Genomic DNA, 17368 nt, shown 5'->3' with positions numbered 1-17368 from the left:
GACCTGATGCTACGTGACTTCATGGAGGCTAGAGTCGATGTTGAGGACTCCCAGGACAACACCCTCCCGACTGTATCTCACTGTGCCGCCACCTCTGCTGGGTCTGTCCTGCCGGTGGGACAGGACATTATCTGTAAGGTATGATTCCATGAATATGACTCTGGTTGTTTCTTGACTAGTCTATGGGACAGCTCTCGTAATTTTGGCACAAACCCCCAAATGTTAGTAAGGAGAACTTTGCCGGGTCAACATGGCTGAGTTTACCATTGTCATTTCCGATGCCCAAGTCAGCTTCGTTCCTTACAGACTTTCGGGTGGATTGACACAACTGAGCGACTTGCTAAGCTATTTCAAAGGGCTTTTAAGAGTCAACCACATTGCTGTGGTCCTGGAATCACATGTAGGTCAGATCAGGTAAGGACAGCAGATTTCCTTCCCTAAAGGACATTAGTGAACCCAGCTGGGTTTTTACAACAATCAACAATGGTTTTGTGGTCATAATTAGACTTTTAGTTCCAGGTTTTTATTGATTGAATTCAAATTCCACCATCTGCCATGGTGGGATTCAAGCCCAGGCCCTCAGAGAATTACCCCGGCTCGCTAGATTGCTAGCCCAATGACAATACCACTACGCCGCTGCCACCCATGACCCCATGAATGGAGTTTTTAAAATTTACAATAAAGGCTGTGATAAAGAGCTAGAACTTTATTTTATTTTATCTCAATATGGCTCCTGAGGTCTGACTATGATATTGGGTGAGTTGGCATGAAGGATTTAAGGACAAAGGGTAGTGTACAAGATGGCATGAGCTGGCATCAAGTTGGCATGGGTTTTAAGGGGCCATGGGTTGGCATGAGGAGTGGGTGAAGGTGTGAGAGGGTGTGAGGGCTGAGGGCTAGAGGACCTAATATTAAACAAAACAACTGGGATAATGTCCCATAGAACGGAGGCGGGCCTTTTAAACATCCCACTCGGCACTCAGCAGCTCTTATGGCCACCTCCAATCTGCGTCCGGGGGCAGCGGGCCGGACTCCATACCGTCACTGCTCCCCACCACTCCTCCATACCCAGAGCAAAGATTACCCTATTCAGCTGAATGAGGTCCCAAGGCGGACACAGCAAGTTAGGAGATTTCCTGACTCCCGCTACCCAACTCAAGAGTGAAAATCCAGGCCACAATCTTTTAAAAACATCATAGAATATAAAGTCAGGTGAAATTTGGTCCAAAAAATTGCATTATTAAATCACGATTCAGGACTTATAATCATACATACTGCTTTGTTTTAGCTGTAAAAAGGTAACTTTCACAGCAAGGTAAATTATTAATGACTACAAAATTCTTACATTTCCCTTAAAATAAATAAAACAATGGGCCATATTTTGTAAGATTCCATATATCCCTAACCAGGAAGTGGCAGGCTACTGGATACCTATTTTAGTATCAAAGGCTTCTGTGGCTACAAATCAGAAATGGTTTTCGAAACAACCATTGTAGATAAGATGTAATCCTAAAAGACCAAGTTTCAACTTTGTTGATATTTTCCAATAAAAACCATTAAACAATGAAGGCCCATTTCTGTGGAAAAATTCAGCAAGATTCAGAAATTTAGAGTAGAGATACAGAATTCACATTCCTGCCAGTTGAAAAAGGGATAGAATGTTTAACTTGTGAAAAAACAGTTGACGCCAGTGATCCCACTAAGTTTTCTTTGTTTTACGTGACCTGTTTATTTCAATGCACTGTACACCTTTAACATTTTTGCATGGTGCCTTAATGGAAGCAGCTTGTGAATAGCCTGTGTAGTGTCTTCCAGATTTTTGTGTGGCCGTGCACACATGCAGCTTAGGGAGAACATTGATTAGCATTAATCTGAACACCTCAAGCTCTCCTGCTTGTGGCTGAACTACAAATGAAGCAGATTTTTAAAAAAACACAACTTATCAGTGCAAAAATGCATGTAAAAAATCTCTTTTAAAAATAATTTACCAGCAACCTCATGCCATTCAATGCATTTCAATGGTGAGGCAAGCAGCAAAATGCCATTTTCACAAGGAGAATAGTAGGGATGCACACCTAGGACAAGAACTGAAGGGTTTCCATGTTTAACCATATAAATCTGCTCTCATTTGAAGTTGCTGTAGCATTTGGCGAGTGCCATTAGGCTTGCTATTTTGAAAGCAAATTAGGAGCCAATATCAAAAAGGGTAACATTCATAACTCTGTTATTACAACACACATGAAAAATATACAGCAAAGGCTGTACATGTATGCAACATGATCACGAGTAGCCTATTAGTGTATACACAATGTACATTTAGAATGAATTCTTCTGAAAAGATTGACCAGTTTACTTTTGACATTTTTATTTATTTCTGATATTCTCCTCACTTAGCTGCAACTCTCTCAGATCATTACCTGCTTGTAATAAATAAATTTAGCAACCAAGAAGGAAAAGAAAGAACAGGTGCAAAGTAAGTGTCACACCTAACAACAAAGAACTAAATAATCAAGAAGTAACATATGATCAGCATTAATCAAGTAATAATGATGCCATTAACTCCAAAATAACTCAGGAAAGTAAATTTCAAAAGAAGTTAAAGACTGATCGAATTTCTGCAATCAGTGAACCAGTGCAAAAGGTTGTAGAAACTTAAGCATAAGTTAGGTCAAGTGGGAAATGAGTTTCCAAGATCTTAATATTGGTTTAAAAATCACGATCCTCAGGATTGGGCCCACCCACAAAAGCAGCCGTGCCCCCAACCAACATAACAAGCCTGATGCGTTTCAGCTGATTGGTCTTCAAAGCGGGTCCTCAAAGTGGCCTAGTTCATAGCTACCAAGCAAATGCAGCAACTTCATGCCATTCAACTTATTTCAATGGTGAGGCAAGCAGCACGATGCCATTTCACAAGAATAGTAGGGCTGCACACCTCGGACAAGAACTGAAGGATTTTCACGTTTAACCATGTATCTGGTCTCACTTGAAGTTGCTGTAGCATTTGGCGAGTGCCATTAGGGTTGCTATTATTTTGAAAGCAAATTAGGAGCCAATATCAAAAAGGGTAACATTCATAACTCTGTTACTACAACACATATTCTCTGTTTGTTATTTGCTTATATAGTTTGGTCCCTTTCAATTTCTGGATCAAGTATTTGCCCAGACATGTCCCATTATTAATCACTTAACATTTGTATCACAAACATTATATCATTCATTATTGTTCCTGTGTCTTTAATGTAAATGTCGAGTTCACATTTATACCAGTATTTATCACATTAGTGCCATATAACATTTTGGTAACAATAAAACTTGAAGAACCAGCAATTAAAGCGTGACAGCATATGTAGGATCAAAATTAGCATTTAATGTATCAATTGCAGTGTTCCAGTTTTAAAGCTACCCAATTCAATTCCAAGTCCACTAGCTAAATTTCAAATTTATTTTTATTTAATTGTGCAGTTACAAAGAAAAAGAAACTAACTTTGTGACATACTTAAACTTCTTCCAGCTAAGAGGATTTTCAAGAATGCAGCCAGGCAACTCTGAAGAGAAGCAAAAGGAATTGAATATTATCTTATAGAGTGGATTTTGAAAATCCTTCCATTACCCAAATGTTACAAAATTTGTCATATAAAATTACTCAGGATAGTGTTTTGGAATTTTAATGATTTCACAATTACCCTGCAATTTAGTTTGACGTGCTTTAAACATCCGCTTATTGCAATGGTCTTTGACCATGGAAGCAGTAACAGTAATGAAAATTTTGTTTGGGAAATTTGTATTTACTTTTAAAAATGTTTGTAAAGGGCCTTTAAGAGTTTGTATCAATTGTAAAGGGATCAATTATAATTTCTGGATAAGAAATTCTGGACCATGTGACTTGACGATCCTTGAACTGGAAGCAGTACCAGCAGGCAAGAAGTTAAAATACAAGAGGCCATGTGGCACACAGGTAAGAGCAGAGAGACCGAGAAAAGAAAGGAACTGAGAGCTGAGAAGGTTTGGGAAAGAAGTGCACCATTATATGTAAGACTGTGAGGGCAGAACCCTGTTAACACAGGAACTGCTGTATGCAGAAAATTGGCTAAGTCCTTTAAGGTAAAGGGACTGGAATTCTGCTTAGAAGAACTGTGTGGCTGATAATGGGATCACACAGGCAGAAAGGATTGCCTACTACATCCATGAGATCGTCTTTGTTGCATCTGCTATTCCATCTGCAATTTATAGTTCATACCAACCATGATTTGTCTGTTAGTTCATGTTTAATTTGCATTGATTCTGATTCCTGTTAAAGTAAAGCCACAAAATATGAAACCTTGTCCAGTATTGTCTTCATCTGGTGGGTTGTTTGGTAAATTTGGTTATTTTGGACTATTGATCCTGACAGGGTTTGTAACATTATCATATTTTTGTGATATGTAAACAGTGATCAATTTACAGGTTTAATAGTAATAAATAATTCGAACAAACTATAGAACACCACTTCTTATCTGTATGCTTCATCTCACACTGAAATAATAATTAGGTTGGCAACATGTAATCACCCACTATTATGTCAAATAGAAAGATTGCCAAACGAGCAATTTGATTTGTCAAGGAATTTTTTTTAGGAGTACCTGCCTGATTTCCAAATTCCAGCTTTTACTATTTCCTACCCATAGCATTAACAAACATTCAACATTTTTCATGCAAACTAGTCAGGCTTCAAAGAAGGCTGCAAGGTTTTCTGGCCATGTCACGTTGGCAAAAAATAGTATGTAATACAAGCATAGGGACATTCAAAAACAAGATTAAACAATGCACGACAAATGCTATTATGTGCACAAAAATCAAAAACCTTAATTTGCTGCTTCTTTATACTGTACTTACTTTCGTCTTTGGATTGTCTGCAAAGTAAGTTTACGAGCTTTGGCTCTGTTTATTTTTTGTTCTTCTAACAATCGTTGTCGTTCTTCATCCAATTCTTCCACCTGTGTTTTTATATTTCTATGAAATGAAAGTTAAGAAAAAATACTAAATTAACAGCGAGCCAATCTTAAATTAGTAGAATCCATTTCTGTCAAAATCTACCCATCTCATCTGATATTTGGCTAGGTTATGAACACATTTCTTCAAGCCACAAATTATAATCCTGTCTTTTCCCACATGTCCAGTTTGCACCCAAGTTGCTTGAAACAGGTGCTTTGTAGGCCTAAATGGAAATGTACTTTTCTTTCCCAATTTTCTTAATTATACATACAGGAGTTTCAGGTACAGGTTTGGACGCATCCTGGGAGCAAATGTAGTGAATTTAAAGCGGACTGCCTTTTAGCCTTAGGAAAGACTCGGAGGAAAGTTCAATCCAAGATTTACAGGGGAAGAGGTTGTAAAAAGGGTGACAGTTAAAAGTGAAGTTATAAATGAAATGAGTCTGTAGGCAAGTGACTGGGTAACTAAGTACATGCATCCTGTTTGATGATGGTTAAAATGGAGGTAGTGCTACATGTGACAGTTGAAGACATTCATCCTCTAAGACTCTCTATAGCATCATTCTTATTGATCAGTATTGCAGCAAGCCTAGAAGGAGATGGAGCCCCAAGCTTCTAGCCACAATTGACCAGTACTGTCGCTATATATGTCATTCCTGTGCTCACGCTTGCTCTAGGTGTCCTAGCAGCAAATGGCATAGCTCTGAAGCTGATTGTTTGAATAGATGTCCATGGCTACTGCCAATTAGGCATGTCAAGGCCTACAATAATAATAGATGATGAATGGCACCAATCAAACATTTGTTAGTCACGCATTGACTTATCTTCATATCACCAGGCCTATTAACCATAGTTTATTATGGAAGCAGATGCCTTCTCAAAAGAAAACACTTGCATTTATATGGCACCTATCAGGACGTCCAATCGTGCCTTATAGACAATTACATGTTTTTGACGCGCATTTACTGTTTTAATGCAGGAAAGTACAAGCTGTCTGCCAAAGGGTATGTTCATGTCCACCTGTAGATACAGATCAGGTAGGGACTGGTGGTAGGGTGCAAAGCATCTCTCATGCAGTCTGCCCTGCATGGCCATTCTCCAGTAGTCCTCTTTCCACATATTTCATGTATGAGGATTCTCATTTGTGCCAGTTATCATGTAGAACAAAAAAACTGAGTTGGCACAAAAGGCTAATGAGAACCTGAGAGAAAAATGGTTAAAAAGATCCTAAAAACTGCAAAATCAATTCGCTTACTGTGTCATTTGAATCAAACTACTGCTCACAACCATCACAATACTAGGAGTCCATTTCCTAAGAGCTGAACATTGGAAAATGGCATACAGGACACCCCCATACCCTTTATCAAAAATGTCCAGCTGCTCCTGTCTTCAGCTTTGGGATTAGTGACCCTTTAACTGGAACGTTCAATGTCTCCTGACTCCAACCTTGAGTTCTGTGGTCCTTTGCCTTAAATGTAAAGTTGCTCCTGTCTCCAGCCCTGGGTTTGGTGACCCCTAACTCACAATTTCTAGTTTCTGGTTAGATTTTTCTTGTTCATTGTTACCCACCACTTACATGGCACAAATATTACCTGCCATTTGTCGGCCCAAAGCTGAACATTTTCCAGGTCCTAGTTAAGGCTAGGATGTGTTGCTTCATTATCAAAGGAGTTGTGAGTAGAGTTGAACACTGTGGAACTGTCCCACTCCTGACCTAATGACTGATGGAGAGACACCGATGATACAGCTGAAGATCGCCAAGCACAGGGTATTTCCCTGAGATACTCCTGGGTGGGTGTCCTGCAGTTGTGATTACTGGCCTCTGGCAACCACACCTCACACAATGAAGATGGTTCTGACTCCAATCACTGGAGTATTTTCCCTTTGGAACCACTATACTCAGTTTTGTTTAGGTGCCTTGGAACTATACTCAATCAAATAATGCCTTGACATCAAAGGCAACTATTTCTAGCTTATCATTGGCTTTCAGTTCTTGCCTCTATGTCTTGATCAAACCTATGATAAGGTCATTAGCTGAATGGTTCTTGCAGAACTCAAACTGAGTATTGCTGATGAGTATGTTTTACTGATGGTGTCATTCTCAGCTGTAAGAGCTTTGGGATTTCCACAAACTTTTGCAGTACTCCCCTTTTATAATTATCTAACTATTTCACCTCATCCTTTTGTATCCTTTCATTCCCACTATTATAGCCAGATTATCCTGTAGGAAACTTATCCCATATGAGTCCTGGGTAAACTCCCTTCAGCTTTCAGGGTGTTCTCAACATAGAACTCGATTAGTCATTTCTCTTTGGTGTGTTGAGCAAATTTTCATCAATGGAAAGCTACCACTGTTTCTGAGAGCCCTAGTAAAATTTTCAAATACAACGAAAGCCTTAATTTAAGTCATATTGTTTTAATATCTCTAGCGACAGAATACGCCTACCATTCACAGCACTCCCTTATATGTTACAATCCCCTAAATAACAAAATTTACTGAATGACTCTCAAATGAAGAAACCAACAAGATTCCACTTTTTGTAGCTTTTACTTAAACAATAATCAAAATCCACTTAAACCAACATGAATTAACAGGCAACTTATGTTGGGTACTGTTGTGAGATGATGACATGCACCCTTAAGGGGGTGTATCTTAAACTGTGTCAATTCATTACTACCTTGAAAAGATGTTTTGGTATTCGCCCCGTGACTTGCAAGCAGCAGGAGGAGAGAACAGCTGTTCTGTTCTTAGCCTCCTAGTGAACACCATTTTATAGTCTTATTTTTAAATTAAGAAGCAATATTATTGTTTCATCAACCCTTGTGTACAATTAGTACATTTATGTCGAAGAGAAGAAAAATATAACATGGTGGCAGCATGGTTTTGAAGATTTGACTGAGCAGATTATAAGTCTCAACCCCTTCACATCCAGCAGAAGAAAACAACAGTATGAAAGTGAATCAGCCATCAAAACTCACCGCAAGTGATTCTGCAGCTCTGTAGGAATCCTGTACATACTATCCTTTCATTCTGGGATCTCACCTTGCTCCAGCCAGCAGGTACTAGGTCCCAGTAAGATTGTTCAAGCCTGGGAGAGCGCAAATAGTTAAAGTTTACCTGCTGCAAAGTTTAAGCAGGAACAGAAATTAAAGAGCAAACTCCAAGTGGTCTCACTTAAAGCAGAACTCCACAGGCAGGAGAATTAATTACTGCTTACTGTAACTATAGGAGGTCTGGGGGAAGTTAAATACTGTAGACTGGGCTGGGAAGAAGAAACAATCCAATAACAGCAGGCGATCCATCTCAACCTCCTCCTGAGGTTCACAGAATCACAGATGCCAGTCTTCAGCCAATTCGATTCACTCCACGTGATCTCAATAAATGGGTGAAGGCACCGGATACTGCAAAGGCTATGGGCCCTGACAAAATCCTGGCAATAGTACTGAACATATCTTCGAGAACTAGCTGCACCCCTAGTTAAGCTATTCTAGTACAGCTCCAACATTGGCATCTACACAGCAATGTGGAAAATTGCCCAGATATGTCCTATCCACAAAAATCACAACTAATCCAACCCAGTCAATTACTACCCCATCAGTCTACTCTTGATCATCGACAATGTGATGGAAGGGGTGATCGACAGTGTTATCAAGCTGCACTTACTCAGCAATAACCTGCTCACTGATGCTCAGCTTGGGTTCCACCAGACCCACTCAGCCGCTACCTCATTACAGCCTTGGTCCAAACATGGACAAATGAGCTGAACTCAAGAGGTGAGGTTACAGTGACTTCCCTTGAGATCAAGGCAGCATTTGACTGAGCATAGCATCAAGTGGGGGGGGGGGGGGGGGCGATGGCATAGTGGTATTGTCTAACTGGACTAGTAATCTAGAGACCCAGGGTAATGCTCTGGGGACCTGGGTTCGAATCCTGGCATGGCAGATGGTGGAATTTGAATTCAATGAAAATCTGGAATTAAAAGTCTAATGATGATCTTGAAACCATTGTGCAATCATCAGTGAACATGTACAGTTACACCGTACAGCACAGCTGCACCGGCATCCACCCACACCCGGTTACTTCCTGTACACAAAAAAACAGGACAAATCCAACCTGGCTAATTACCACCACATCAGTCTACTCTCCATCATCATTTGACAGAATGTGGCATCAAGGAGCCCTAGCAAAACTGGAGTCAATAGGAATCAGGGGGAAAACTCTCCACTGGTTGGAGTCATACCTAGCACAAAGGAAGATAGTTGTGGTTTTTGGAGGTCGATCAACTCAGTTCCAGGACATCATTGCAGGAGTTCCTCGGGAAGGTCCAATGACCTTCTTTCCATCATAAGGTCAGGAGTGGGGATGTTTGGTGATGATTGCACAATGTTCAGCAACATCTATGTCTCCTCAGATACTGAAGCAGTCCATCTCCAAATGCAGCAAGACCTGGGCAATATCCAGGCTTGGGCTGACAAGTGGCAATTGACATTTATGCCACACAATCTCCAACAAGAGAGAATCCAACCATTGCCCCTTGATATTCAATGGTATTACCATTCCTGAATCCCCACTATCATCTTGGGGGTTACCATTGACCAGAAACTTAACTGGACTAGCCATATAAATACTGTGGCTACAACAGCAGATCAGAGGCTAGGAATTGTGCGGTGAGTAACTCATTTCCTGACTCCCCAAAGCCTGTTTGCCATTTACAAGTCACAAGTCAGGAGTGTGATGGAATACTCCCCATTTGCCTGGATGAGTGCAACTCCCACAACACTCAAGAAGCTTGACATTGTCCAGGACAAAGCAGTCTGCTTGACTGGCACATCCACAAACATTCACTCCCCCCACCCCAGACGTGAACTAGCAGCAGTGTATATCATCAATAAGATGCACTGCAGGAACTCACCAAGGTTCCTTCAACAGCACCTTCCAAACCCACGACTACTACCATCTAGAAGGACAAGGGCAGCAGATAGATGGGAACATCACCACCTGGAAGTTCCCCTCCAAGTCAGTCACCATACTGACTTGGAAATATACTGTCGTTCCTTTTGTCACTGGGTCAAAATCCTGGGGCTCTCTTCCTAACAGCACTGTGGGTGTACTTACACCATACTGCCTGCAGTGATTCAAGGAGACGGCTCACCACCACCTTCTCAGGGACAATTAGGGATGGGCAATAAATGCTGGTCTACCCAGCGACGCCCACACTTTTAAAGAAACAGCACTTAACGGCTAAAAGAAGCCTCTGAAAAGTTTTCACTGTTTGCTTTTATTTTAAATTCCTGCAGCCATTTTCCCATCCAAGTTCGGATGAAGAGTCATACGGACTCGAAACGTTAACTGTATTCCTCTCCGCAGATGCTGTCAGACCTGCTGAGTTCTTCCAGATATTTTTGTTTTTATTCCCATCCAAGTCACTGCTTTGTGGGCGAAGCTTAATTAAACCCAGGAAAAATCAGCAAGAGCTCAACAACGGGAGTCAGGCAGTAACCCTGACCAGCTAAAGCAGTGGCTATGAAAGGTACTGCAACTCAAAGCTAAATTAACTCTAAAAGAGCTAGCGGAAGCTTGAATAGCTGTCACAAAGCATTAAATTTCCTGCAAAAGGCCAAAAGGGGACTACTAAATGTCCACTCAATTGGAAGGCAATGGATCTCCTATCTGAGTTTACTTTGTTCTGAAAATACATCAAGCTATGTTTTCTGGACTTCAATTTTTCTGAACCAGATAAACAAATCATTAAAATTAATATTGCTACAGGCAATGAAGACCTCCACAGACGAAACACTTCAGGTCTGTCCGATGACTTTCTTAACAGTCCAGATAAAATATGGTCAACACTCAAAGATCAATTACAAGTGAAGCTCAACTTCAGAACACACCATCTGAAATTCATGCCTTTCTGGCAACAAGAGACCATTGATCAATTCATAAGTAGGTGCAGAGATTGTTGCAGGGGTTCATTGCGACTTTATAGCAGCAGAGCCAGCCAACAGAATAATTGAGCTCATGACAGCATCCACCCAATGGAGGCATTCCAAAAAGACTCCTTTGACCAACCCAAAGGTCACACTGTGGGAGCACTATGACAAAGCAGCCACAAGTACAAAGTCTTGGTAATGGGTACATAAGAGTCTAGGTTATGCTAATTTGTCCGCCATTCAATAGCCAATGCAGGCAAGCCTAATAATCAATGAGGGCAGTGTGGCCTCATATATGCATCCAGAAAATGTCAAGCTTTTAATGCTGTATGCAAGGCATGTGGCACAAGAGAACACTGGAAGTGCCAATGCAAAAAGCAAAAGCCAACACAGGTGGTTCAACATCATGAGAAACCACAACCAATAACTGGAGAGATACATTATAAACAACCAAGCGCATACCAAGCAGCATCAAGACAGGGTCCATGAAATGTCTAGCCAAGCTATACGGTCAGGTGATGAGGATGTGTGGGCCATCGACACACGATGTGAGCTGACATTCAGCACAGTGAACAAAAGAGTGCATTAGGACAGTGGTACCAATGGACGCCTTTGCTATTGCCTAGATTACAGGCCCACAGATGCGGGGTCAGAATAACAGCAAAACTGGATGCAGGTTCAGGTGAAAACATCCTTCTATTTTGCACACTGAAACATATGTACCCACAGATGTGGCAAGTGATGATTCGACCAACCAACATCGAACTCATTGCATACAATGAGTTGGAAATTCCATTCCTGGGACTTATTACACTCAAGGGCAGCTACAAAAACTCATCCTGGTCACCTCAGATATTTTAATTTTGTGGGCATCATGGGTCCAGTGATTGCAGGCCTGCTGGCATACAGGGATCTTAACTTTAGTTACCACCCAAAGCGTCCAAACTCAATGATGGAAGGCAACAGAACACAAGGACACCCCTGATAACTTCAACAGCCAACCTAATAACCCTATATCCTGACAGGATCAATGGGACTGAAAGTTTCAAGGGTGATGCAGCATTAGACCTGCATGCAGATGATACTCTGCCCATCAATCCACCACATAAGTATGGCATTCACATCCAGAACAAGACGAAAGCCGAACTGGATAAGAGGAGAGAGATGGCATAGTCCGAAAAGTCCAACACCACACAGATTAGTGTAGGTCCATCCTGAGCGTCAGTAAGAAAGGTGGGTCTCTGAACGTGGCTCTAAAATGATGCCCTCACAAAATTCCCCCACTTGAGGAGCTGAACCCCAAGTTTGCAAACGCCAAATTCTTTTCTGAACTCATTGTTAAGAATGGCTACTGGTTGGTGCATCTGGCATCCAGCAGCTACCAACGTTCCATAGACCCTTTGGGAGATACTGTTTTCAGAAGTTACCATTCAGGCTTTTCGAAGCCAGGATAGTTTCCAACAACATATGGACAGGATCATATGTGAGACCTCAGAATACATCTGCATAGTGTTAAACAACAAAACATGAGCATAACTGAAACTTGCACCATCTGATGGAAGCTGCTATTGGAGAAGATCTTGTGTTTAACAATCAGAAGTGCAACATCAACACAACACAGGTCAACTTTTTTGAATCCATCTATTCTGACACAAGCATTTGTCCTGACAAGAAAGATGGAAGATGTCAGTGCAATGCCCACTTCGCAAGACAAAAATGATCAGTGCCATTACCTCGGTTTATTTAATTTTCTTTCACCCTACATACCTAACTTTGCTCAGAAAGCCTAGTCTCTTTGTGAATTTCTGAAGGAAGAGGTACTTGTTTGGTAGGAGGACAATCAACACATTTTTAATGACCTTAAAAAGTCATCAACTGAAGGACTGTCAACTCTACAGCTTTACAAACTGATTGAAGAGACTACATTTGAGTTTGATGCAAACGGAGCATGCTTTCTCCAGAAAGTGAAACCTATTGCTTTTGCCACCAAGAGTTTGTCCACTGCCCAGGCTAATTACTCAAATACAGAATGCAACACCTTGGCACTGGTATTCAGCATCCAGCAGTTCCCCATCTACTTACGTGAAAAGAAGTTTGTTGTGGAAACGGACCATAAGACACTTGAAATGATCGGACGCAAATCCCTAACTTGTGCACCACCAAGACTATATCACCTACTGGTCAAAATACAAGGCTACAATTGTGATATATGCTACAAGCCAGGTAAATCCATGGTCACATCCGACACTAAGCCATCTACCTAACCTGTTAAAAATTGCAGACATCTTCCTAGATCTGCAAGCTGATCTTTTGGACATTAAAGTAGAAGAACATTCTGCATGGTCACCTTATGTATTTTGGCCAATCTAAGTGCCAAGTGCTGCAGCAGGAAACATTCAATGATCCTACACTACAGCAAATATGGAAGACAGTGATTGGTGGATGGCCAGCGTCCTTCCAGTATGCTCCAGAGGCTTAGGATCATTTTGGCCTATAGAGGTGAACTCAGAATATTTCAAGGAGTCATCTTTAAGGAAAAGCAAGTCGTCATCCCGGGGTCCCTGCAACCTGATATTCTCCAATTGTTGCAGCAGCCTGTAGCAAGCACCCATGGGAATTGATTGAACCGGAAGATTAGCCAGAGAAATGATATACTAGCCAGGAATCCACCAAGATGTCAAAAAGGCCATGAAGGAATGCACTTCGTGCTTAGCAACCAGAACGAACCACTACTGCCTCATGAGGTGCCCACACAAACATGGGCCAGACTCGCAGCTGACCCCTTAAGCATCCATAACGATGATTTTTTGATTGGAACAGATTTCTTCTCCAAATTTCCCATTATCCGTCAATTACACAACATATTGAGGGCAACTGTTGCAGAAACATTAAGTTTGATCTTCAGTCTATTCGGACACCACAGGCGGTTGTTTCTGACAACAGATTTTAATACGCTGGATGACCCTTTATGGTGAGTGTGAGAAGTGGGTGTCAACTATACCACTTCATCACTGCATTACCCAAATCCAATGGAATGGCAGAACATATGGTTTGAACTGTAAAATCCCTAATTATGAAGTGCCATCAAACAAAACACAATCTACAAGTTGCCATGCTGCATCTAAGAGCGACACTACTCAGTGTGACCATTGCCTTACCTGTAGAATTGCTATTCAGCAGGCAATTGCGGGCAAACCTCCCCAGTCATCACTCATCAATACTCCCACGAGTGCATGATGCATACTTAAAAAACAGGGAAAGAGGAAAGATGCCTATGACCTGCATACAGGTAAGTATCAGGCAGAAAGTTCAAGTACAACACCCAACTGATGGTACATGGAATCCAGCAAAAATTCTCAGCATATGCCCAGGACTAAGACTGCATCATGTACGAACACTAAATGGCATGAAAGTGCAATGAAACAGATACCAAATCAGGATAATACCACAAACAGAAACACCAAGTAACCCTATTGCAACGAGAACACAGGCTAAAATTCAATACAAAAATAACCTTAACCAGCATTCTGAAAATGTATAGCAGCCTCCAGCAAAGATCTACATAAGCAAATAGCCAATATGTTTCAGAGACTTTGAATTTATTGTGTCCATTATAGCTCACCTTCAGAAGAGTCTGAAGAACGTCATTTTGGAACAGTTCCAAAGAAGAATCATATTGGACTCAAAACATTAACTCTGTATCACTCTCCACAGATGCTGCCACCTAATGAGTTTTCCAGCACTTCCTGTTTTTATTTCACATCTCCAGCATCTGCAGTATTTTGCTTTTAAGTACTTTAAGTATAGCCAGTCTTTCTAATACTCCTCCTCATTAATTTTTAGTCTATCCAGTATCTCAACTACCTCCTCTTTTACCATGGCTTTGGAAGAATCTTCTTCCTTGGTGAGGACTGATGTAGGTGCTCATTTAGTACCTCAGTCATACCCCCTGCCTCCATGCTTGAGGCTTTCTGTTGGTCCCTAATCAGTCTCACCCCTCGTCTTACTCCCCTTTTACTATTAATATGCCTAACAAAGATTTTTGTACTCCTTTTTATATCAGTTGCCAGTCTCTTCTCATACTCCCTCTTTGCCCCTCTTATTTCCTTTTTCCCTTTTCACTTTCCTTTTGAACTTTCTATACTCAGCCTGGTTCCCACTTGTATTATCAAACTGACATTTGCCATAAGCGCCTTTGTTTTACATAATCTTACTCTCCATGTCTTTCGTCATCCAGGAAACTTTGGCTTTGGTTGCCCTACCTTTACTTCTCATGGTAATATACCTCAGCTACACCCAAACCATCTCCTCTTTAAAGTGTTACAATTATGAGGTTTTAAAGATTGTTATGTTTTGGGACTGTGTCTTTAATTTAAAGTAAAATGATGAGCCTGACAGCAAGCCTGGCTGGTTTGTTAGAGATTAAAGGGTGCCCAGCTTGTTTTACTGGCAAGGTGCAAGGTGTTTATATTTGGAGACAATGGCAACAGATTGTGTACTAACAGTGGATAGACTGTGAGTCTCCAAAGTCACAGAAAAGTATTGAAAATGTCAGTTGTAAACAGTTATGCTTTAAACCATCCATTTACTTCCAAGATAAAAGAGAGTTGGGGTTTCGGGATAAGTTATTAGCATTTATACCTGGATACAAGGCCCATGTGATTCACACTGCCATGTAGCTGGGCTTTGAAAGTTTAAGAGTTTCTAAGATATTCGTGAAAACTCACAGGCAAAGCTAGTCTGCCATTGCTCAGCTGAGAGACACTCAAGACGTCAGAAGCTCAAGACAGAAAGTCTCTATGGTTCACTGCACCCTTGGGAGCTAAGAATCATTTTGAATTGATTCTGAGAGAATTGAATATCTATTTAAAGGTCAGTATGACGTACAACTGATAGTGGGTTTTTTCAGTTGTGTTAAAAGTTCTGTTCTATAGTTTAAAGTACAAAATTGCCTATAAAAATATAGTTTAGTCAAGAGTGCTTTTAGTCTGTTTGTTATAGTAAATGTCTAGGTCTTAAAAACATGAAATCTTGTTGTGTTATCCTTTCAGCTTTAACTGGAAGTTCAAATTCCTTTTTTATATTCATTCATGAGATGTTGGCATTGCTGGCTAGGCCAGCATTTATTGCTCGTCCTTAACTGCCCTTAAACCACTGTAGTCTATGCTTTGTAGGAACATCCAGAGTGCGGTTAGGGAGTTCCAAGATTTTGATCTGGTGACAGTGAAGGAACAGTGATATAGTTCCAAGTCAGGATGTCGTGTGACTTGGAGGGGAACTTGCAGTGTTCCCATGTATCTGCTGCCCTTATCCTTATGGGTGGTAGAGTGTTTGGAAGGTACTTGGTAAGTTGCTCCGTCTTGTAGGTGTTACACACTGCTGCCACTGTGTGTCAGTGGTAGAGGGAGTGAATGTTTATTGTAGTGATGAGAAAAACCAGATCCAGCAATGCCTCCTTCCTAGTTGGGCTGGAAACATGCTGAGGAAGAAAATTCTCCTGAACACACCTGGGACACTTTTCCCCTCCTCTGCCCTTGACAATATTGCTATCCCAGCCTATACTCAGATAACTGAAGTCCCCTATTATCGCCACTCTAAAGATCTTGCATATAGTCTTGTTATAGTTTAGCAGAAACTTGGTCCCAATTTCACCTCAGTCAGATGAGGGCAGCTTCCCCTTGACCCCTATTAAAAGAAATTCTGGATTGGTACTTAATCTTAATAAAATTCACATAAACAAATAGTAATTTCTTGAATAGGTTGTGTGGCTAAATACAAACACATACAAGTGATTTAGAGTAACAAGTTGCCAATGATTCTACTTATCAAAAAAGTTATAATTAAGTTACTATTGTAAAATGTTAGGAACAACACCCGCAGCGCCATTACAAAGAGCCCAACTCCTTCCCCAGCCGCACACGAAAAGGATACGAGTATGAAGCGGGGCGTTGCATTTGCATCCTGGGGCTGCCTCAGGCCGCTTCCTCCCCGGGTCAGACTGTCCTCAGCCGGGCAGCGCCCTCCATCCACATCGACGTCTTCTCGGCTGATTGCGGCGATGCCAACACCATTTTTCTCCAACACTTCAGACGGCAACAGGTGTCGCAGTTACCAGCACTCGCGGGGCCGCTTCCTCACAGGTATCCGGCGCTAAAACTCTGCAGGAAAGGCGAGGAAATGTGCAGCCCGAGACCAGCCCCGCCATCTTAACAACCGGAGACGCGGCTTCCCTAGCAACGGCCGAGTCTGCGCACTCACTTACCCCCAACATCTTTGTGAAGCAGGGATCCGCTGTAATGTTTCATCGTCATCCTCACATTCAGAGGGATTAATTCATGGGGAAAATTGGCATATTTTGCGTCTATTTTTGGGCGCCATCACTGACTTTAGAGCTTCACCCTTCCTTCATTACACACATGCTGCAGTATGGAGCAAATCGCCCTGCCATACTGATGCTGGCGTTAAGT

General features: G+C 41.4%; 1 protein-coding gene across 1 annotated transcript in view; it reads right to left on the bottom strand.

Annotated features, from left to right (window-relative positions):
• Window positions 1–16950, bottom strand: part of cep126 (centrosomal protein 126) — a 180710-nt gene extending 163760 nt beyond the window's left edge. Inside the window, exons 1-2 of the mRNA XM_041198710.1 lie at window positions 16833–16950; window positions 4873–4989 (exon numbers count right to left, since the gene is read on the bottom strand). Coding sequence (XP_041054644.1) covers window positions 4873–4989; window positions 16833–16861 — 146 coding nt within the window. The 5' untranslated portion in view covers window positions 16862–16950. The remainder of the gene's footprint in view (window positions 1–4872; window positions 4990–16832) is intronic.
• Between the last annotated feature and the right edge of the window lie 418 nt (window positions 16951–17368).

This window comes from Carcharodon carcharias, chromosome 11 (genome assembly GCF_017639515.1).
Source record: "Carcharodon carcharias isolate sCarCar2 chromosome 11, sCarCar2.pri, whole genome shotgun sequence".
NCBI lineage: Eukaryota > Metazoa > Chordata > Chondrichthyes > Lamniformes > Lamnidae > Carcharodon > Carcharodon carcharias.
Note: the sequence above shows the minus strand (reverse complement) of the source record. Positions and strands in the feature narration are given on the sequence as shown.